Source organism: Podarcis muralis, chromosome 11, assembly GCF_964188315.1.
Source record: "Podarcis muralis chromosome 11, rPodMur119.hap1.1, whole genome shotgun sequence".
Lineage (NCBI taxonomy): Eukaryota > Metazoa > Chordata > Lepidosauria > Squamata > Lacertidae > Podarcis > Podarcis muralis.
In genome coordinates, this window is record NC_135665.1 from 10,857,596 (window position 1) to 10,881,403 (window position 23,808).

Sequence of the window (23,808 nt, forward strand, 5' to 3'; positions counted from 1 at the left end):
CAATCACAAGGGGACTTCCTCTCTGTCTCCTTACAACCCCACCCCAATTTGTTCTAGGGGCTCAACCAGCACACCAGAGAGCGGATGCACATGATGAGAGGACATCCTGCTGCTCAGGTGGAAGTCCTTGCACTTTTAGGGTGGCTTCACTGGATGCAACGAAGATTGTCCACTATGAAACTGCCATCCCATAGTAACTCACCTATCACTATTCAGTACATACTGCATGGGGGGAGCTGGGCAGTGGTAATACCTGCGTTGCTGTTATGAAAAACTATGGAAATTCACCTACTATTCCTTTTTTTATTATTCAGAGAGACACACATTCTAAAAATCACACTTTCACTCAGTGAAAAAAGGAATACAAAGTGAGTGTAAAAAGTGTAAAAATCATGCTTTCACTCAGTGAAAAAAGGAATACAAAGTGAGTGTAAAAAGGAATACAAGCACAAGCGCTGAATTAGAAGGAATAGCCCAGTTTTAACCCTTGGTAGCCCCTGCAAGTATAGCATACCAGGGAAGGAAACACCAAGTCACCTGTTGGGCTGAGACTGGAGATTCTCAGTAGAGGGAATTGTGACTTAAGTCAACTGGCATTAATATTCCACTATTGGTTCAGATTTTTTTTTAATGTTCAGATGCGCCTTTATCATTACTCAAAGCCATTCCTGCATTGTGTGGGGTTGGGCAAGAGATATTCGGGATCCCTCCCAAGTCTACAATTCTGTGATTCTATATTCTGGGATTAGATGCTTATTAAGGGTCAGTTGCTGCCTATCCCAGGTAGGCAGGAAAATAAGAAGCCTCCCTTTGTTAGTGAAAACCTACACTGACAACCTTATTGGAGGCACAACCTAAGGAAGAGTTGACTGCCCATACGGCCTTTACATCCAGGAAGAAACCAGAATACTGAAAGGTACTTTCAAAGAAATGTTACCTAGCATATGTCAGATTAACAAGCTGTCTTAATGTCATCCTCCCTTCCTAAGCTGCCATGCTGAGCATCAGACTCAGCAATTAGTAATAAACTAAACTCCTGCTATGCCTTACCAAAAGAATCAGAGCTCAAACAATCCATTAAGTAACCTGGTCCAGCTACGTCTTTTGATACAGGATACCTACAATTAACACAGATGACTGCTCAACCTTCTACCTGTGCAGGATACGGTTTCTCGGCTGAGTGTCTAGGAATAAAGAAATCTAAGACTCTGTTCTCCCTCCTCCAACACATCATCTTTTCTTGACTTTGTCACCGCTGCAAGATAAGCCTATCTCCTCAACCCCCAAAATAACCAGATGTGCCTTATTCAAACATAGTGAGTGTAGTATCTTTAAAATGAGGGACTACCAATAAATGTGACTGTCGAGGCATCAGAAATATTTTCAGAAATCGTCTTACCAGTCCGTATGCAGTGCTCCTTTCATGCTCTTGTGTTATGTCAGCTACATAAGCAAATATCACAGAGAACGTAACAGCAAAAATCCCAGAAACCGAAATCATAGCAAAATACCACCTGCAAAGGAGAAAGGTGTAATGTAACTATGCAAAGATTATTTGATAGTTGTAAAACTGTGTAAGTATCATCACTCTACAACCTTTAATTAAGCATTCCATTTTGAAGAACCCAATTAAAAGAACAGACTTGACACACTTGGACCCTGCAGCAGTAATTGAACCCTAACTTGAGATAATTGACTAGAGAAAAGTGATTTATCTCTTCTAGTTTCCTTCATACACCAAAAACACCTACTGTCATTTGTACCACTTACCATGGACTTATCTTCATTAACGGAATTGGGACACAAGTGAAGAAAACTGTAACAAGGAGGAAAGACTTTCTTCCCCAGACATCAGACAAAGCACCAATCAGTGGAGCACTCAGGAAGGATAAAAACCCCTAAGAATGAAATAGAAGTGTTTTAGTGCATTTTTGGTCCTTTTACCTTTAATCTACAATTTATTCTAAGGAACACAGTAATAAGCAAATTAGCTATACATGCTGGGATGTGCCTTCTTATATAGCATAATTTAAAAGCGCCAAAGAGAACAATCAGAAACATAGGTAGAATGTTTTCTTTTGGGGGGGGGAGCACATGCAGGGTAGGCATGCCAACTATATTGCACTAAACACTTGTGCAATCTCACAATACTCTGGAAGAGTAAGATAAGACTGTTTCAAAGGCAAAGACGAAGATGCTAAGCAAGTGCTGGTGAACTGTTTAGTGAACATATGTACTGATCCTCAGCAGAATGAGGAATGCAATTTCTTCCCGACTAGAAATGACATTTTAGAGTTTCATAAAGGTCACAATAGCCACAGATTGCTACACGCATAAAGCAAAATTCACATTATACAAAGGACAAAAAGGCTGCCAATAATGAGTATAAATTGTAACTGGAGATGGGAGATCCCCTTCTGATTTGCAAATAATCAATTAAAAACTCATGAGTGCCAACCACAAGGTCCAAATTTAAAAGTATGTGCAGGGATTAGATTTTCATAGCCCCAATGCAGCCAAGAATATACTGTAAAATCGCTTAATATATTAGTTCTACAATATTAGAACACTTAAATTTAACACTAATAATGGGTCAACTCCAAATCTACTTTTATCCTTTAATATTTTCCAAATTTCTTCTCAAACCATCCTATCAAAAAATGGCAGCTTCAGCTATTGGGCTGCATTTTTTTGTTTGAAGAAAAGAGTGAACCATTTCCCTTTAGTGCAAAACTGATGAATGTCAATATGAAAAATACATTCAGCACAGAACAACAACATAAATTATCCCGGGAGACAAAGCAGCTATTCATCTGCTTACATTCTGGAGCACAAAGTAGCATGAGAGAAATTGTCAGACTTCTAAAGCATAAAGCCTGCCAAATCCATTCCACATTGCTGCAATACCAGATTATTGTTAATTGTCTGGCAGGAAATCCACACAAGTCTTAGTTAAGTAGCATACCAGTCTCAAGGTTCCATTAAGTCAACCTTTCCCAACTGGTACCTTCTAGATGTTTTAGACTCCCAATTCCCAATTGTTTCTGCTCTCTAACCACTTCCCTGACAGTGTCTGAACTCTGAACCATTTCCCAAAGTTTGAATTTTCTCTATGCAAAAGACCCCTCACAAGAAATGCTTTTTCCATAGGCAAAGATTATTGAACTAGGTAATCACGCTGTCAACAATTAACATATACCCACAATATTTACAAATTGGCACTTCCAGTAGGCAACTTTCATCCATGCTGAAAATTTTACAATTGCACACAGCAGCCGCCATTCTACATAACTTCATCATAATTTAATTTGTATTTTGCCTTTCCATAGTTAAAACCGTGCTCAAGGCAGCTTACAGCATGAAAAGATGACAAACATTACCTAATTACAAACATAGCAAAAGTAGTCATAAAGAATAAATAAAACACATCAAAAAGTACACAACCAAAAATGAACAATTCCAACTATTCCCATATAAACCGCTGTAAGATCTAAAAATAAATATACAAAACAATAATGTCAACAGCAACAACAAAAAACCCCAACAATACTCCCTAAACAATATCTCAGCCCAAGAGTCTGCTATGCTAAATGTGACAATTTGCCAAAAGATGCCTTCTGCAAACTGCTTTCTCTGGTATTATCCCTTTTATATATTTAGAACAATATTTGAAATACAGAAAAGATACAGGTAAGTCATTCAGTTTTTAATACATTCAATTCTCCCAAAGGACATCATTGCAGAGATTTTTATGTTACATCATTGAAGCAAATGTCTCAAGACTGAAGGCTATGATTTTATCCATAATAGCTTGAGGTTGCAGGGTGCACCAGAAATTTGCACATGCAAACAGAAGTAGAGAGACATTTTTTACATGAACAATTGCTAGGAAGGTAGCCAAAAGTTAGACTAGAAAAGAACTGCAGACACAAGCTAATGGAAATATAAAACTGTGCTTAGCAGTCACCAGCCAGATTGAAGCTCACTTATGATGGTTTCTTATCTCTGATGAATTAGGTGTGCTTTCCACAAAAGGGTGAGGTTAGTGGAGGACAGCCTTATTTATCTGTGTTTGTTTGTTTCAGGTGCACTGCTTCCCCACAGAATTTGAGCATGGATTACTAAATAAATTTTACAGGTTTTATCAATATCTGGACACAAGTCAGTTGGAAAGCTGGAATCACTCAAGTCAAAGTCATTACTATTACCAGCCAGATTAAAGATAGTATTTGCATACACTTCAGACAGATCTGAGTAATCAAGGCATCAAAAAGAAAAAGCGGTTTCAAATAACACCTCCTACAGGCAGGGAAGGTTTACCACAGCGCTAACCTTCTTCTTTTTTTTTTTTAAGATATTTATTAAAAGTTTAGTAGTTACAGAAAAAAGAAGAAACAATAAAAAGTTCACAATACATCAAAAATAAAAAGAAAAAACAAAAAAATACAACAAAACAAGAAAAGCAAAAACATTTTAAAAACACATCCAATATCTCTATATCTCTACCTTTCATTTACTTGCATCATCGATCTCCTCACATCTCCCTTTTTTGTATTCTTGTTCAATTAGCTATTTCAGCAAATCCTTTCCATCTTTCTTAGTTTTTTGTTCTATGATTTATCTTAACACAATCTAACCTTAAATTTCCACTTTGACCCATTAACAATCTATTTTTACTTAATTCTTTATAACATTTCTGCTAAAGCCACACAGCGCTAACCTTCTTACCTTGTCCTGACACTTATTACTACACAAAGCTTCTTTTCCTCTCCTCATATACATTTCTGAAGATCAAGCTACCAATCGTCAGTTTCTTAACTATAGTCAGAAAACCCTTTAATAAACTTCTTTTTACAGCACACATTGATATAAGTTTATATTCAGAGTAGCCTTCCCACTAATGAAAAAGGATCTTTCCATTCAGAGGGGGCCATGACCAGCATTCAAAATTCGCCAGGTGCCAGATGCATTTTGCACCTGGCTATCGGTCACCTGCGACCATCTGAAGAAGCCCAGGAGCCAGGATGGTGCTTGATGTCTCCACCATCTGGAGGAGTATGCCTGGGATCGTGACTGTTTTCACGTCCTAGTAACACATCCTGTAGAATTCTACCCATTATATTTTATCTTCACAATCAGAGTGAATTTCAGGAACCAAAAAGTCATATTGAAAAATGTGACTTTCGAGCCATCTGCCCCCCAAAGGGCAACTAGACATTCCGTTTTGGTGACTGTAACCCTGGTTTAAGGAGTCACTTGGCGTCAAGCTTATATATCAGAGTTTCTAACATGGGCCATGACCCAGCAGAAGAGGGAGGGCAGCAATTTTTGCAGATTCTCCCTGCAGTCTTCACCTCCCACTGTCTTCTGACCCTCTGGAGAAGAGCTTCAGAGTGTTCAGAAACCGGGCAAAGTCAATCACCTTCCACAAGCAGGAGTGTTCCATGAACATAAGTCCACTCAGGGGATCTCTGGAATCAGCAACTATTTGTATGGTATTATCAGATTTAGAATTTGACATGAATCCCACATCCAGTCTCCCTTTCCCGTGAGAAACTCCAACAGTACAGACTGTGGAATGTAAACACCTGTCTCGTGACAAGCCCTTTCGCTGCACAGTGAAGGAAAGCAGAAACCAACATCCTCCCCCTTTCTGTGAACATCACCGGGCAGCGTGTTCGTACAACATCAGTACAAACCCAACTTCTGCACATAGGTACAGTGTTGATCCCTTGATACAATCTTGGACAATACATCAGCAGGAATTTCATTACCTGGCATATAGGACACCGTTACGAGTCCCTTCTGAATACATTCCCTAGCATGCTGCAACTTTAATTGCAAGTGCTTCGTGCTTTGCTTACAACCTTCAGACTTCAGCAAAGCCAAACATGCTTTGTTGTCCTGGTAAATCTGGATTGGACATTTGACAGGAATTTTCATATCTTTGCACAATTGTACTAACCATTCACAATCCTTAAGTGAATAAGACAGTGCATTCAGTTCAGCTTCACAAGTACTTAAGCTAACTGTTGTTTGCTTCTTGCATGACCAATCAAACAGACCCTGATTGTACATGTAGCAAACTCCAGACGTACTTTTCCTGTCTGTAGTGTCACTTCCAAAACTTGCATCTGCAAATATTTCAAGACCACCAGACTTCTGATTGTTAAATCTCAGTCTGTAATGCATAGTGCCTTTCAAATACCGCGCTATGCGTTTCAGAGCTTTCCAATCCTTGACACTAGGATTGTTGACTTGTCTGCTTAGCAAATTACAGCTAACAGCAATGTCTGGTCTTGAACATCTGGCAATGAAGTTTAGCTTGCCTAGCACACTTCTGTACAGTGTAGTGTCAGAAAATGCTTCTTCAGTGTCATCTACTTGATAACCTGTTGTCATCGGTGTGTCTACAGGGTTAGCATCCATCAGGTTTAGTTTGCTTAACACATCAGCAATTTTCCGTGACTGGTGTACTAGAATGTTACCATCTTGATTTCTCTCTATTTCCAGAGATAGGTAGTTGTTTACCTCACCAAGATCTTTCATGTCAAAGTGCTCTTTCAGTTGAGCTAGGGCGTTATTGTACATTGCGACATCTTTCCAAAAGAATAATAAATCATCAACATAAAACAAACAGTACAGTTTCTTTTGCCCCTCCTCTTTGACAAATACACATGGATCAGCTTTCCCTTGTCGAAAACCTAGAGAAAACAATACTTCAGTGAGTTTTGTGTGCCAACACCGTGCACTTTGTTTGAGACCATAAAGGGATTTCTTCAGAGCACAAACAAATCCCTGTTTTACCTGTACGCCATCAGGTGGAAGCATATAAAGTGATTCATCCAGAGATCCGTACAGAAAAGCTGTATTAATATCATGGTGACTAATGTGTAGATTTTCCTCTGCAGCTAGCTTGAGCATAAGCCTAATGCTTTCATACCTCACTGTGGGTGAGTAGGTCTCGTGATAGTCTTCACCTGGTACCTGTGCAAAACCTCTGGCTACCAATCTGGCTTTGTGTCTGACTATCTTGCCATTTTGATCCGTCTTCGCTTTGAAGACCCATTTGCTTCCAAGCAGTTTCATTCCTGGAACTACTGGAACTAGTTCCCATGTTTTGTTCCTTTCCAAGGAATCAAGCTCAGCCTTCATGGCATTTAACCATGGCTCAGCTTCCTTTGAATCCAAACCCTGGATTTCTTGGAAACTTGAAGGTTCAAATACCTTCTTGGAGCTTTTAACAGCTGTTACTGCTATCGTAGCAAACTCATCAGCAAATCTCTTTGGAGGTTTGCCTTTTGTGGCTCTCTGTGACCTACGAATTAGCCTTAAGTCTTCAACACTCTCCTCTTCCTTCTTAGGAGAAAAACGACCTATTGTGAACAATGGTTCCTCCAATTCTTGATCAGAGCTTTCAGAGGGTCGCATAGAGGCTTTCGCACTCTTGAAATCCTCTGAATCACCCGATTCAGTTTCAGATTCAGACTCAGAACCTTCATCAGTGGGTTGTTGTGGTTGCTTTTGACTATCCTCAGTCTCATCACTGTCATCAGGATAACATTGGAAAATTCCCACATTCTCCCCCCACTTTGCATTGTACTCAACACTTCTTGTGAGCTTAATTGTCTTAGAGTCAGTCATCATTATTCTGTAAGAACCTTTCTGATAACCTAGAAAGATACCATGCAATCCACGCTTGTCTAACTTGGAGTTTTGTGGTGAATGAACCCACATGTCAGAACCAAAAATTTTCATGTGTTTGATGTATGGCTTCTTGCCAAACATCTTCTCATAGGGGGTACAACCAATCGCTGAAGATAACCTGCGATTGTAACTGTAAACAAAACACGAGAGAGATTCGGCCCAATAACTCTCTGGAAGATTGGCATCATGCAGCAAGGTTTTTAACCCTTGAAGCAATGTCTGATTTGCCCGTTCCGCAAGTCCATTCTGCCATGGCAAGCGAGGACTAGACAAATCGTGTTGAATTCCTTTCTCAGTCAGAAAAGCTTCAAACTGCTGAGAAGTGAATTCTCCCCCGCGATCACTGAAAAGAGTCTTTATCTTCTTACCATGCACATTTTCCAACCAAGCACAGAATTCCTTGAACCTAGGAAAAGCCTCTGATTTCTGCTTGAGATTGTACACAAAAATATATCTAGAAAATGCGTCAATGAGAACCATGAAGTACCTATTTCCACCCAAAGAGGGCGATAGTGGTCCAACCAAATCAGCATGAACAATTTGGTATGGTTCCGTAGCTTGCCTACTAGACACCTTACCTTTCGCAGCCATTTTCACCTTGTTTGCTGCGCATGCTTTGCACTTCATGTGGTACCTGCAGGGTTTAATAGTCATACCTTCAACCAAGGCAGGCATTTTAGATACTGCCTCAAAATGCAAATGTCCAAATTTTCGATGAAAATCATGAATACATTCTGCATGCAAACTTTTGTTAGAACCTGCAATGCAACAAGTGTCATCCTGCACAACATCATCATAATACAAAACAAACAAACGATCAACATATTCAGCATGCAATACATAGTCATTTTTCTTTGTGATGATGCACTTCTTGTTCTTGAAGGACACGTCAATGTTCCGCTCATTCAGCTGTCCAACGCTGAGAAGATTATGTTTGGCGTCTGGCACGTAAAGGACATTCTGTATCGATAAGTCCAAACTGTGAAGAACAACAGTTCCGTAGCCTTTACTGGGAATAGTGTGGTCATCCGCCTGGTGAATCGCACCTTCCTGCGGTGTAAAAGACACAAACAGTCTCTTATCGTTGCACATGTGGTGGGTCGCCGCCGAATCAACAACGAAGAAAGATCTAGACGTCTTCTGGACCTCTGCAACCTTTGGAGTGAAGCGTGAAACCATAGCCTTGTGCTGCGTTGTCCTAGACACCGGACCTTTGCCTTTGCCTCGGCCTTTTCCACGCGATGAGCTTTCGCTGCGCTGCTCTGTCTTGGCCTTGGGATATCTGCATTCCCTCTTCATATGGCCTAGACGTCCACATGAGTAGCATTTCACTGCCTTCAAAGCTTTGGCGCCATCTGGTGGTTCCACTGCACTATGGGATGATGTCTGTGAAGACTCCCCCTTGCCCATGCAGCTAGCACCCCGGCGATCTGCTTCATTCTGAATCACGGCAGTAACATAGTCCACTGTCAGCTGAGCTGTTGGCTGTACAGCAATCTGGGTTGCAACAGACTCCCAACCTGAACCCACAGATTGTAGTATCATGAAAGAATACACAGCCTCTGGAAAGTTGAGTCCTCTCTGTTGCAGCTCATGTCTCAGATTTTGCATCTCCATCAGATGTAAACGCACATCTCCACCTTCAGCAAGAGCCATATTATGCAGCTTGTTAAAGTAAAACATAGTAGATCCAGCTTCTGTCCTTAAGTGAGCCTCTCTCAAAGAGTGCCAAATTTCTCTGGCTGAGGTCTTATCACGCAATAGACAGAGCTCTTCTGGGGATACTATCAATGTAAGTGTTCCCCGTGCTTTGGAATCCTTAGCTTTCCATGCATCTGTAACTGGAGCTGGGGGGGTTTCTGTAATCACCTCAAACAAACCCTCTTTCCGCAGAATTGCCTCTGCATACAAAACCCAGTCCGCATAATTTTTCTTGTTGAGCTTAGGAATCCCACAAGCATCCTGAAGGGCCATCATGACTCTGGCATTAGCCTTCAGCGTTATATATGCTGCTTTAAATCTTGCTGCGTCACTGCTGCAGCTGCTTCATTCCAAAGGCGCACTTAAAAGTTACTTTCGATTTCCCCAGCATAGTAACGTGAGCCTGGGAGCCTTTTGCCTATTCCCTGGCAAAACAGCTTTAAAAGTTCAAAGTCCAGCCATAAAGCCATTAACTAGAAGCTGGCAGGCTGCCCGGAGCAGTAGTACATACCTCATCAATCACTTTTACGCGCAGATCTGTCCCTCTGCATTCCGATCCTTTGCCGGCACTCCGATTCGACTTCTGGAGCCCATAACCACGTGTTGGTGTAAAGCAGAGTTCCGTGCCCAGCGGAAGGATGAGGAGTACGTACTACATACTCAGTATTGCTTTATTTACAGTTCAAAGCAGTTATATTACAGAAAGACATCTTGCCTCTGCAGGAGCAGAAAATGCTGCATCCTCTCTCCTCGACAGCTTGGAGAGAATCACACAGTGAAAAACAGGAAACCAGTGTACGTCACATCCAGTCTCCCTTTCCCGTGAGAAACTCCAACAGTACAGACTGTGGAATGTAAACACCTGTCTCGTGACAAGCCCTTTCGCTGCACAGTGAAGGAAAGCAGAAACCAACATATTTCACATTTTTACCCTTGTATGAAAGGTTTATTCATTGCGGTTCTTTAGTTACAGATATTTGTGACCCCTTAAGTACTCACTGGGATACAATAATAAAACAAAATATGAAGCATCCTTAATCAATAGGGAGGGTCACATTGTATTATCTTCTTAGCGCCATAAACAGCAATAGAGAAAATTATCCCCTAAACTTACAATGAAACAACAATATACCTTATCACGATAGACAAGATTTCATATGCACTGCTGCTGCGCTGACATCCCCCAAGTTCTGTCCCTTTAGTGTAATATTAATTATTCCATCTCATAACATGCCGAAAAGTCTCAACCAAAGTCTCAATGCTCAATTATGATTTTGGATGCCTGCTTCATACCCCATGTAATTACCAGTTTGAATTGATCTGGTTCCAACATTTCACAAATTTGACATTAGTCAGTTGTCCAAGACTGAATGTGTTCTTACACCTCCATTTGTTTCCACATCAGTGCAATTATATAAATGTCTACTCAGAAGGCAGCCCAAATTAAGATTAATTTGACTTAATGTCAACTAAACTGCAGCCTCATGGTGGTAATCCAATGTGTTAGTTCTGTTAGCACAACGACTTCTGGCTGTACAAAGGAACTTCCTCTTCCTGTGCACCCCATGTTCTGGGGGAATCTCCAGCCCTCCAAAGCATATATTGGCAGGAAAGGAGAGGGAGAGGAAGTTCCATTATGTAGCCAGAACTGCTTGTGCTAGTGGAACTACTTTGTTGGACATACTCAACAAGCAGCTAAACATTTTTGTGACTTTTAAAATTCAGAAAATGAGCAATTCATTCTCATAGCTGCATCAATGCTGTTTGTCTCATACAAATGATAAGTCCCACAACACCAAGGTATCAGAAACATTGTGCTATTATTAGGCTTACAAAAATTAACGGTTCAAGAATGGTTATGATTAACCGACTTTTTTTTAATTACCTTAACTCCTTGAATGAGGCCATTCATTAAAAATGTATGCTGAGGAAATGTTTCACGTAAGACCTAAAGAGAAGAAATTGTTATTCAAAGTAACCTTCCATTAAAGAAGATATATTAAACCACTTTAAAACATAAATACTTAGCCATTACTGACCCATCTAGAGCACCATGACTTCCGTTTCAGAACTCATCACAGTCAAGTATATTTCAGTCTTCCCCATCTTATCCAAAGCCATACAGCAGCGTAGTTTTAACAGCTGCCAAACCTAGCTTTTAGTATTTTTAACAGATCTGTCACTCCCCCAGTCAATAAGCACACAAGGGAGCTATATGGATTTTTTTCACCCCACATGCCCCTTCTCTAGAAACAGAACTGTAATGATACCATGATGAACACAGTGTTAACAAGCAGCAGGCTCTCATTAAAAAAAATTGAGAATAAGTTAATCAACAGAACCTAGAAGCTGTTTATGTGTTTTTTAAAAGTTGAGATGTGTCTGCATGTTCAAGCTTTAACACACTACCCCAGTTATACTTCCAACTATTTAAATCTACTAAAAACAATTGGGGAGGGGGCCTGGCAGTATTCATATTATGGTATATGTGTTTAACTACTTTGAGCACTACATCTCTAAACATCACAGTGCAGGATCTAAACCATCAAACTGCGGACTTACATGCACCCAGCCATTCTGACAATAGTTCTGCATACCATCTGATAAAATTCTAACACCCAGCTGACAGTTCAAAAGAAACCAATATCCAAATACGAAATCTGAATGTACAGCAAGTTCTTTGAGGTTCTCTTAGCCTCAATTGTGATCACATCACACCTGTACTTCAAATATTACAATTTAACAGCAAACAAGTGTCTGAGTCAAAGTGCCTAGAAAGCAAAAATATACTAAGCTAAAGCAATGGCAAAACGTATGTACTGTTGCCTTTTTTAAAAAAAAAACTCTATTCAATGGCACATTTAGGTTGCAATGTTCCACATGTATACCTGAGAGTAAGTACCACTGAACTCAATGAGGTCTAATTTTGAGTAGGAATTCTATTCATTTCTCCTTTATATGTATATGTTTGTACTATAGCAAATGTTTCTTAAGCTTAGGAGGTTGCAAGTCACCTTCTATTGTACCAGAAGTTGCACATAACTGACATAATAACATTGCACATATATGCCCATATGCAGATGCTAAATTCAAGACTTGCAAGGTAGCCTGGACCAGCAAAGATGTCTTCCAATTTAGTAAGAATTCAAGAAGTATGAAAATCAGGATTTATAGGTAAAGGGATATGTAGGGGTGTGTGTATATCTATATCTGCATGAGCTCTAGGGAAGGGTAGGGAACCCCTGGCCTGGAGGCCAATCTAATCAGTGGGAGGATATAAATATTATTTGAATTTATATACCACCCTATACCCGGAGGTCTCAGGGCTGCAATGGGGGACTCCCACCTGCTTACAGGAGAAGAACAAAGCAGCATTCCAAACAGCCTCCCCTCCCCGTAAGTAGTGGGACGTTGCTTCAAATGGCACTTTGCAATTTTTAGACAGTCCCTGTGTTCCTATCAGAAGCAAAGAGGCTGCCCCAAAAGCACTTGGCATGGTTCCTTTTTTCATGCATGGTGTGCCTGCAATACACTGCAAAGGGGGGGGGGATTTTTAACAACTTCTCTTCCATCAAGGGCCAGGAATTTAAGCTCGGAGGCCTTTGCAAGTCTCCCCGCTTTTGTATGATCTGACTTCAGAGGCCCTGCCCACCTGACAAATTTGGTACGTGAGACAGATCCTGATAAGGATCTGGTCCGTGAAGCCAAAAAGGTTCCCTACCCCTGCTCTAGATTAATTAAACAAAAACAGAATATAGTGTACACTTCTGAAATATGCTTGCTAGATTCATATTTAAACCACGAGGAATGTGATTCATTTTTTCCACCAAGAGAGAGGTACAATTGAGATTAAAATGGTTGTGCCCAGTGCAGTAGAAAGGTGCAGCACTGTACTAGGGATTTGGCATGGCAAAGGAGCCTGCCAATCTTTTAGCATTTGACCTGATTGCCATCAGCAAATTTAGCAAAATGTGCATTGGGCTCTATTTTAAAGTCAATGCTTTATTGATTTTCACTGTGAATAGCTAATTTAATCCCCTGAAAAGTGGAAGCCTGAAAAGGGTGGGTCAAAAAGAGCACTGAGCAACACTGTTCAAACCATATATATTGTAGTTCAAGCTCATTGATGAATTTTACTCTGCTACTTGAGTGGGGAGGCAACTCAAAATGTTCCCTACATTCTTGCCAATCATATCAATTTACTACTGATTTGCTTTATTTATGCAACATGTTTCTGCACTCAAGGTGGTTCATAATTTAAAATGGCTTACAAATTAATCAATAAAAGGCAAAAGACAGGAAAGAGAAACTAAGCAGATTCAGATAACAGCTCTTACATAATGACTAAGTCATGGGTAGGCAAACAGCTTCTAGGCTTTTGCAGATACTGATATATACATACAGTCGTACCTCGTTTTGCAGCCCCGGCCGCTAGTCGAAAAGGACGCAGGGCAAAGTGCCACATATGCGCACAGAGCGGTTTGTGCTTCTGCGCATAGCGTGATTTAGCGCTTCTGCGCATGTGGGAGTGGCAAACCCGGAAGCAACCCGTTCCGGTACTTCCGGGTTTGCCGCAGACATTCGCCGGAATGGACACTAGACAAGGCGGACGTTCGCAGAGGTATTACTGTACAAATATGAAATATCTCCATTGCTCTAAATAAGTTCAGCAATTCAAAACGTAACACTGAACAAGTAATTGTTAGTAATTAACTAACAGACAGACAGACACTACCAACTGCAGACTCACAGAATGACTTACATTAATGACAGATATAGTCGTGGCACTGGGCTGTTACCAAAGCAACTGGCTTGGCTAACCTTGCACCTGCGATTAACTCATCCATGGGGTGATTTACACTCATGAAGGAAATTAAACCCTTATAGTGTCCAGTTACTCCAACACAGATGTTGCTGAAGTTAAACTCCCAGTAGCCCCAGCCAGCATAGTCATCAGCCAGGGATGGTGGAAGTTCTAGCTCACCAACATCTGCAGGGCCACACATTAGCCACCTTTAGCCTGTGCCAACTTAATGGAGAGGGCCTGCTGGTGCAATGGCAGCTGAAGGAGGCAGTTATGGAAGAAGATGAGCCAGGTAACAGCAGGACTCTAACCTCAAAGTATAGTACCAGAAATTAGAAATAAAAACCATTGTTTAATGTAGACCATTATTATTGCAGGCAAACACATATAATTCTGAAAGTACTTATTAATACTACACAGCTCTGAGCAAAAACACCCAGGTTAGGAAACTTACTGTGAGCATGGGAGTTGTAAGCAGTCCCCAAGCAAAGAATTCCAGGAAGATGACAATAACTGCATGGTACACACTTGGTCGACCAATACCTTGCTGTTAAAGAGGGGAAAATGTGATATTAATACAGCACAACTCTTAGAAACTTGCTTCTGACAACATTCTAAATGGTATAATGCATTCTATTTTAATTTAAACATACGGCCAGTGGGAGTTTTGTCAAATCAATTGGTGTTAAGAGCTCACATTAAACTAGAATACTGCTGTGGGGTACATGCCAATTAATGAAGCAGTAGTACATCAATTCTATGTTTCTCTTTAAATTATTTCTAATTAAGCCTATCCTACGAGTTCAAGGCAGGTTAACAATTTTTAAACATGGGCTAGACAAATCCTTAAAAGATATAAAAGCTTACTTACTAAACTAGGGTATTAAAATCCAACGGAAATAAAAGCTGTGTGCTGTCTGAAAATGGCCAGAATGACAAATCCACAGGGAAAGAGGAAGAATGTGAAAAGAAAGGGCTTCCGTTTTGCAGAGGGTTTGCTCCCACACATAATGATACCTTGTCTGTGTAAACTGGGAGATTATTTTAAAATATTCAGGCTGTAATACTTGACACACTTACTGGAGTTCCACTGAACTGTTCCCTTCATCCCAGAGTACGCCGTTTAATCAAGTGAGTTATTAATTTAACTGGGAGCTAGAGTGCTGAAGCAGGTAAAAGTGGTAAACAAGGAGCATGGAGACTCAGGCTTAAATCCCCATCTGCCATGAACATCACCAGGTGACCCCAGAGTCCCTTGACCTACCCAACCTCACAGTGTACTGCAGTAATAAAATGGAGAGGCTGGGCGGGGGGGGGGGGGGAGAGCCTGTTTGAAATCTTTGGATTAAAGGTGGACTATATATGTAACAAATAACAGAAAATAAATTAAAGGATACTTGTACATTTACTATGTACAACTCTACTCTTCGAAATAGCACCAACTAAAGTTTTTCCCCCTAATCACCTATGAAACAGGAATATAGATTTGCCTATGAACTTCAACAGTTTCCACAATGTTTCCTTTCATTCGTGACGTTTCCTGCTACTCAACAATATTAAATGGAATTGTTTTAATAATCTCCTGTGAGTACACAGAATGCTGGAGTCAGCAAAAATGACAAAATGCTATGCTGTGGACTTACTAACCACCTATATGGTTTCTTTTTACAAAATTAAACGGTTCAGCTTATATAACTCATTAAAACTTGTGCCATTAAGAGGATTTTTTTTGTATGTGTGCCAATGGCAGACATTTTTATGTGCAATTGTTCAATCAATTCAATTAACTAAGCTTTCAGTTTATTTAAGCTGGTACTGACAGAAAAAGAAATTTCTGCCAATTGCAGTGGTACCTCGGGTTAAGAACTTAATTCGTTCTGGAGGTCTGTTCTTAACCTGAAACTGTTCTTAACCTGAAGCACCACTTTAGCTAATGGGGCCTCCCACTGCCGCCGCACGATTTCTGTTCTCATCCTGAAGCAACGTTCTTAACCCGGGGTACTATTTCTAGGTTAGTGGAGTCTGTAACCTGAGGCGTATGTAACCTGAAGCATATGTAACCTGAGGTACCACTGTATAAAGGAAACAAATTCCTTTCTACTAACACTTCCTTGTCCCTTTCACTCCCCTTTCCCCCATACATTTTGTTCAAATCCCCCCTCCTAATACTGAATGGTGAAAAAGAAAAGCACCCAAGACTAGAACATGATATACTAAATAGTCAGTCAAAAGAAGTTCCTGCCAAAAGATGACAAGTCCCTTTCCTCTCTAAAATCAAGCCTTATGAGGAATGGTTGAAGGATCTGGGAACTTTTAAGCTGGAAAAGAAGAGACTGAGAGGAGATATGATATCCATCTTCAAATATCTTAAGGGCTGCCACATGTAAGAGGGAACATGCTTGTTTTCTCCTGCTTTAGAGGGTAGGACTTGAACCAATGGCTTCAAGTTACAAGAAAGGAAATTCTGATTGAACATCTAGAAAAATTTTCTGACAGTAAGAGCTGTTCAGCAGTGGAACGGACTCCCACAAAAGGAGGTGGACCCTCCTTGGAGGTTTTAAAGCAGATGTTGGATGGCCATCTGTCTTGGATGCTATAGCTGAGATTCCTGCACTGCAGGAACCTTGATTACCTTCCAACTCTAAGATTCTATGAATTCTATATAGAAAGTGGATGGGAGAAAAGGGGTCCAATTTCAGCTGGCTGACGTTTGTCTTGCTGGTTTCTTTTCAATTAACCTGTCACACTCCCTGTATCACTTAAAAATAGTCATTAGAGACTGTTAGCTAAGAAATAAGAACTCTATAGTCAGATTTCACATGGACATTCATTGGGGAAATGACAGGATGAGATTTTGCACCTTGTGCCTCCGATGGATATAAGATGCAAATAGAAGGTTGTGATCTAATGTCAGACATTTTTTATACCAGTGGGGACAGACTGCTCTAGAATACTTATTAGTGTAACCAAGAAAAACTATTTCCCCCCCAGTTTGCCTGAAACATAGAAGTCGCATGTTCCTCACCTACTAGTTTATTTCCTCATGCATTACATTTTCAATTCCACACTCTCTACTGATTGTCTTTTTTTATTACATTAAAAACAGCATTGAAATATTTAAGAAAAACCACTCTGGACCTTCTTTTCAATGTTAATAAACACTCTGGAGCTGAATCCTTTGATGTCCCAAGTTCGTAGCTCATTTGTGCTTATGGATAACATTTTCTCACCAGAATTTGGGTGAATGAAACAATGTTCTAACAACAGATGTGCTGAATACTTTGTAACAGAACAAAATTTTGCCTGTCCCTTAATTATGCTAGCCTGTGCTCAAGAGGGCCACTGGTCCACAAAATCCTGCCCTAAAACTCCTATTGAAGAACACAAGGGAAGCATTCCCCTAGGATGTTCAAAAAATATTGCCTAGAGGTTTTCACCCTGAATTTGAGGTCAGGAAATTTGACTGCCACTGTCTAAAATACAGTGGTACCTCAGGTTACATACGCTTCAGGTTACAGACTCCACTAACCCAGAAATAGTGCTTCAGGTTAAGAACTTTGCTTCAGGATGAGAACAGAAATCGGGCTCCGGCGGCACGGCAACAGCAGGAGGCACCATTAGCTAAAGTGGTGCTTCAGGTTAAGAACAGTTTCAGATCAAGAATGGACCTCCGGAACGAATTAAGTACTTAACCTGAGGTACCACTGTACATAAAACAAGGTTTGCACAACTGTTTTACTGGAAAAATCACAAGCTGGTTTTATTTATATACTTGGGAACCCTGTGTACCTAAACTACTTTGCAAGTAACCATTCTGACCAAGAAACAATTCATTCTACATGAGCAGGTTGCAAGACTCAAACAGGGAACCTGGTACAGCTTTAAAGGGCTGTGAGGAACCCTGTACAACTTATTTCACTCCAATAAACCATGTCCAAAGTACACCCACTCTAACTGAAATATTAAACCAGTTATACTGATTTGGCTGCTGTCACAAAACTTACTTGAACATGGTGACTGATGGGAAATATTTATGTATTGCCATACAGCAAGCACGTCCAACACTACCGGTAGATCACAGGACGTCTGTGGTAGATCACTGGCTCCCCCAAAGAAGCTCAACAAGTTTGGCTCCTCTAAAAAAAGCTCAACATTTTTGCCCTGCACCCCTAAGAAAACGTGGCTTTCCTCCCCCCTATAGAAAGCTCAACAACTTTGACCTGAACCCCAAAAAAGGGGGTAGATCACTGCCAGTTTTTAAATCTATGAGTAGATTGCAGTCTCTTGGGAGTTGGCCACCACTGCCATACAGGATGTGGTGGAATACGTTGTGTTTACACCTAGTGGCAGCCCCATCACACAGATGATCACCATGACTGGGTTAGCTTGCTGTCACTTAGGCAAGTCTGGTCCTGGGTTAATCAACAGCCCGTACAGCAAGTGCAACTTCGTCTTCTTCAACTTTTGAGTATCTTGTGTTTGTCTGTAGCCCATTTAATGAGTTTGGTGCAAAATGTATTCCTATTATACAATGTTAAGTCTGCATGCATAGATCTGATCAAAGTCACTTGCATGAATACTATGTGACGAAAGGGCCCCAATTGCTACAAGTTTTCCCATAAATAAGGAAGACTAACTAATGCTAATTCTATACAGTGGTACCTCTGGTTACGAACGGAATCCGTTCCGGAGGTCCATTCGTAATTGGAAACCGCTCGTAACATGAGGCGTCATTGGCAAAAGCGTGCCTCTGGCAAGCGATTTCCACTCACATCCCAGGGCAAAGTTCTCAACCGGGAATGGCTACTTCCAGGTTACTGGAACTTGTAACCCGCAGCGTGTGCAACCAGAGGTACCACTGTAATGGCTTTACCAGTAAAGATAAACTGCTTAGATACTAAGTTTGAGCAGCTGAATCAATAGTTCTGTGGGTTACTGAATGGCTTTTATTGCAACATATTGCTCTTTCTGAACTTACGTTTTTTAAAAAGACATCTAGAGGCTTATGTAACAAATTAGTAATAAATTGCAAAAAGCAACTAATAAACCGAATACATCATTATAAATCACCAGAGCCTGCTATGATATGCACAGCACTAGAATGAAGACATGCCAAATCTTTGTGCCAAGTCTTGCAGTATATCCAAACACAAGCATCATGTCACACTGCATATAAGAGGTTAGGCACACACTATTTTTGTGCACTCTACACTACACAAGTGATACTTGAATTAGCTCCAGTAGGCACGTCATTCAATGTTTACTAGTGATGTGTGCAGGGAGACAGCTCAACTCCTACATTTCAAATGAATTTTTGCATGCCCACTCCTAGATAACGTCAATGTGTTATCTTGGGAAGATACGAACAGCATCTAGCATATAACTGAGAACACAAAATATGTTAGGCACATTTTGCATTCTCAAATTTTTTTAAAGTGCCATTGCTCAAATAAATAAATGAAAAAATTACAGATTGGACAAACGGTGAAAGAGTGGGAGACTCCAGCATAATTTGCAAGCTATAGCAGTGGATTGTCCATGGGCTGAGACCTAAAGGGAGTAATCCAGCTGACTCCAATGCATAGCATTTTTTAAGCAGCAAATAGTACAATGAATCATATAAGAGTTGCAAAAACTGAAAAAATGCCTTTTCTCACGCCTGCCTGAAAGACTTCAGCAGGTACCCAGCCCCTATAGTCTCAACACAAGAACTCACTTAGCCTGTATCAAGGGTGAGGCCTGGAGAGCCCAAGCCAAGCACACATTGAAAGAAAGAAAGAAAGAAAGAAAGAAAGAAAGAAAGAAAGAAAGAAAGAAAGACACCATGCAGAGATCAACAATATTTTAGAGCGCAAAAAGGAGCATTAAGGAGTCTTGTGGTATGAGTTTTCAAGGGTAAATGATATATAACGAAATGAAAAAGATGTTTACAATAATGTTTGGGGGTAAAACCAGAAGCTTTTGTTTTGGAAATTATAGGGACAGAACTACCTAAACTGTTTAGAAACTTATTCATATACAGTATGCGACTACCAGTGGCAAGAATGTTACTCGCCACCAAAGTGGAAAGAAGCAGAAGTCATAGTAAAGGAAGAATGGGTACAAAAACTTGTGCAATATGCAAAAATGGAGAAACTTACTGGATGACAATTACAAGATGACAATTGTTTTTTTTTTTTTTTTGCAAAAGAATGGAAATGATTTGTTCAATATTTACAGATAAATTGTAAACAAATAAGAAGATTGGCGGGATTATTGTAATAACCTGCAGTTTCATAAGAGTATATATTTAAAGTAGAGGAATAAATATTTAAATATATTTAAAGTAGAGGAACTGCAGAAAGGAGGGGGAAGGAAGTCAATTTTTGAAATGTTCAAATAATTGTAAAATTAGTGAAATGTATAAACCTGAAAGGTTTTTGGGGTTTTTTGCGTGTACTTCATCTCTTGCATCCAAGCTGGGGAAACCTATACCCTTTTAAAATTTTACTCTTGGGGGGGGGGGGTTGGGTTATTGGGGTTTTTTATTTTTATTTTATATTTTGTGATCTTTTCTGTAAACTGCCCTGATACCTCCAGGTATAGGGCGGTATATAAATTCAATCAATCAAATAATAATAATAAAAATGAGTGAAGAAGGGAATTGGGATGAAAGTGGGCTGAGCCTACCCCCAACATCTAATGCCTTTTGAATTACAAGAAATGTGGCTCTTTTCGGGGGGAGAGGGTGTTATTGGGTTATTGTTTTTATTTTGAGTTTATATTTTGTGATCTTTTCTGTGAACTGCCCTGAGACCTCCAGGTATAGGGCGGTATATAAATTCAACCAATCAACCAATAAAAACAACTCCCCCGTGTTTCCCTAATAACAACTCCCCCATGTTTCCCCAATAATAAAAACAACAACTCCCCTGTGTTTCCCTAATAATAACTCCGTTTCCCCAATAATAATAATAATAACTCCGCTGTGTTTCCCCAATAATAAAAATAATAACTCCCCCGTGTTTCCCTAATAATAACTCAGTTTCCCCAATAATAACTCAGTTTCCCCAATAATAACTCCCCCCGTTTCCCTAATAATAATAATAATAATAATAATAATAATAATAACAACAACACCTCCCGCGTGTTTCCCTGGCCCGACCAGGCCCAACAGATCGGGGAGCAAAAAAACACACAAATGCGGACGAGCGAGGACGGAGGCGGCCCCCCGACCTCCACCCCGCGGACTGCGAAGGAAGATGCCTCGAGCCTCTCCCGCCACCTAACGGGCCCACAGCGCGCCCGCTTCCCGGGGCCGGGACCCCCGAGGGTGCTGCTTCGGGGGAGGGCGCAGAGGCGCGAAGGGGAGGAAAGGGGCCCTCTTCCCCGGGACACTCACCGCGGCGGCGCCTCCGCCCGGCTTGAGGCCGATCCTCCTCACCAGCATGATGCGGCTGCCCCACTGCTTCCCTCCGCCGGCTCCGGCCGCCGCCGCCGCTTCTCCGTCCACCACGGCCGCCACAGTCAAGGCCACCACCTCCGCTTCCCGGGCCGGAGGAGGAGGAGGCGGCGGCGGCTCCGGCTCGGGGCTCATTCCGCTCCCATCTTGCCGCCCCGGAGGAGGAGGCGGCGGCGAGGCAGGGGCTCCGGGAGGCCTCCCGCCGGCTCCCTCATCTGCTGCCACCGTCGCGAGGGGCCAGGCAGGGAGGGACGGAAGCCGGGAGGGACGGAAGGCGCGCCGGGAAATAGCCTCGAGGCGCCGACGATGCCGACGCTTTCCGTCTTCGCTCCGCCTCGCTTCTTCCCTCACAGAACCCTCCCCACGTGACCCGCCCTCCCGCCCTCCCCCGGCACCTCCCACAGGAAACTGCGTCACATACGTAGGCGGGGCATATGGTGGGTGGGCGGGGCATCTGCGCTACATTTCCTGCGCGCCCTTTCTGGCGCAGTGCGCGCCGCCGTTCGAGCGTCCGGGATCACGTGACTGGGAGCGGGCGTTAGGGCCGTTGCTATGGTTTCCTTCCTTCGAAGGGGATGCTCGTGGCGGGGGATGGAGGGCCTTAAAATACCAGGGCCTTTGCTTCGGATCCTTTTCATCCATTTTTTAAATCCATTTTTATCCAGGGTTTTTGTTTTGTTTTTATCCAAGAAAGGCCTTCCATTTCTTGCACCCTTTTTCTTTCAATAGGCCCAAGAACCCAGTGCTGGAGTTTAACAATTTGTTAAAATTGCTGATTGTAATACAGTGGGACGCTGGTGGTGCTGTGGGTAAAACCTCAGCGCCTAGGACTTGCCGATCGATCGTCAGGTCGGCGGTTCGAATCCCCGCGGCGGGGTGCGCTCCCGTTGTTCGGTCCCAGCGCCTGCCAACCTAGCAGTTCGAAAGCACTCCCGGGTGCAAGTAGATAAATAGGGGCCGCTTACTAGCGGGAAGGTAAACGGCGTTCCGTGTGCGGCTCTGGCTCGCCAGATGCAGCTTTGTCACGCTGGCCACGTGACCTGGAAGTATCTGCAGACAGCGCTGGCCCCCGGCCTCTTGAGTGAGATGAGTGCACAACCCTAGAGTCTGTCAAGACTGGCCCGTAAGGCCAGGGGTACCTTTACCTTTAATACAGTGGTACCTTGGGTTACATACGCTTCAGGTTACACACTCCACTAAGCCAGAAATAATGCTTCAGGTTAAGAACTTTGCTTCAGGATGAGAACAGAAATCGTGCTCCGCCGGCGCAGCAGCAGCAGGAGGCCCCATTAGCTAAAGTGGTGCTTCAGGTTAAGAACAGTTTCAGGTTAAGAATGGACTTCTGGAACAAATTAAGTACTTAAACCGAGGTACCACTGTATTCCTATCTTCCCTAGCAGTTTTTGTGAAAAAAGGAGCACCGATATTAAGTTAGGCATTGCATTTGAAAAGGATCCCAGAGATGGAAAGAAGATAAAGTCCTGACCGGAGAAGAATGGCAGATGAAGTTGAGGGATTATGCCGAAATGGTTAAAATGACCGGAAGAATCTTTGGTTTTTAAGATGAATTATAAACGAAATGAAAATTGTTAGTAGGATTGGAGTAACACTTATAGTATAATGGTGAATTTTGGACATAATGGAGATGTAAAAGATTTGGATTATCATAAAAGATGCAGGAGGAAATGATTAACAATAGGACCCACAAAGGGCAGGAGGGAAGTCCAGGAGATTCTTTGGCATCTTGGTTTTTATGTTGTATGTTGGATATGTTGGTTGTAAAACTTTAATCTGAAAAGCCAAATAAATAAATTTATAAATGAAAAGGATCAACTGTCTTCCTGGAAAAGTCGAATCTGGAGTCCAGAGCCGTTCTGAAACCTAAACCTCTGCCGACTCAGAAAGCAAGAGAAGATAAACAGAATGGCATTGTGTAGTTAACACGCAAAAGGTTTTCATGTGACTGTCATCTTCCAAGGTCAACAAAGTTCAAGAGCTAGAGCAACAAGGTTCTCATGGAGAGATGGACCCATTGAGTCTGTCCCATGATTGAAAATGAGAATTCTGGATCTGAATGGTCACATTTTGAAAACCTAGTAACTTGACTGAGGGTGCAATGCATAACACATGCAGGTCCTGCTCTCTGCCCTCTCAT

The 23,808-nt window shown here is 41.6% G+C and overlaps 1 protein-coding gene and 1 long non-coding RNA gene across 4 annotated transcripts in view; both read right to left on the reverse strand.

Moving 5' to 3' along the window:
* SLC71A2 (solute carrier family 71 member 2) overlaps window positions 1-22,020 on the reverse strand; it is a 41,212-nt gene extending 19,192 nt beyond the window's left edge. Inside the window, exons 1-5 of one of the 3 annotated variants that reach the window (XM_028748206.2) lie at window positions 21,594-22,018; window positions 14,667-14,759; window positions 11,294-11,356; window positions 1,771-1,898; window positions 1,400-1,514 (exon numbers count right to left, since the gene is read on the reverse strand). In XM_028748206.2, coding sequence (XP_028604039.2) covers window positions 1,400-1,514; window positions 1,771-1,898; window positions 11,294-11,356; window positions 14,667-14,759; window positions 21,594-21,788 — 594 coding nt within the window. In that variant the 5' untranslated portion in view covers window positions 21,789-22,018. Of the gene's footprint in view, window positions 1-1,399; window positions 1,515-1,770; window positions 1,899-11,293; window positions 11,357-14,666; window positions 14,760-21,593 lie in introns of all 3 variants that reach the window. The other 2 variants (XM_077936038.1, XM_028748207.2) reach the window with 2 other exon arrangements.
* LOC144329190 (uncharacterized) lies at window positions 2,072-5,526 on the reverse strand. Its single transcript, XR_013394617.1, has 2 exons — window positions 4,721-5,526; window positions 2,072-4,332 (listed from the first exon to the last, which is right to left on the reverse strand). It is a non-coding gene; the product is annotated as an uncharacterized LOC144329190 (long non-coding RNA).
* Window positions 22,021-23,808: the final 1,788 nt, after the last annotated feature.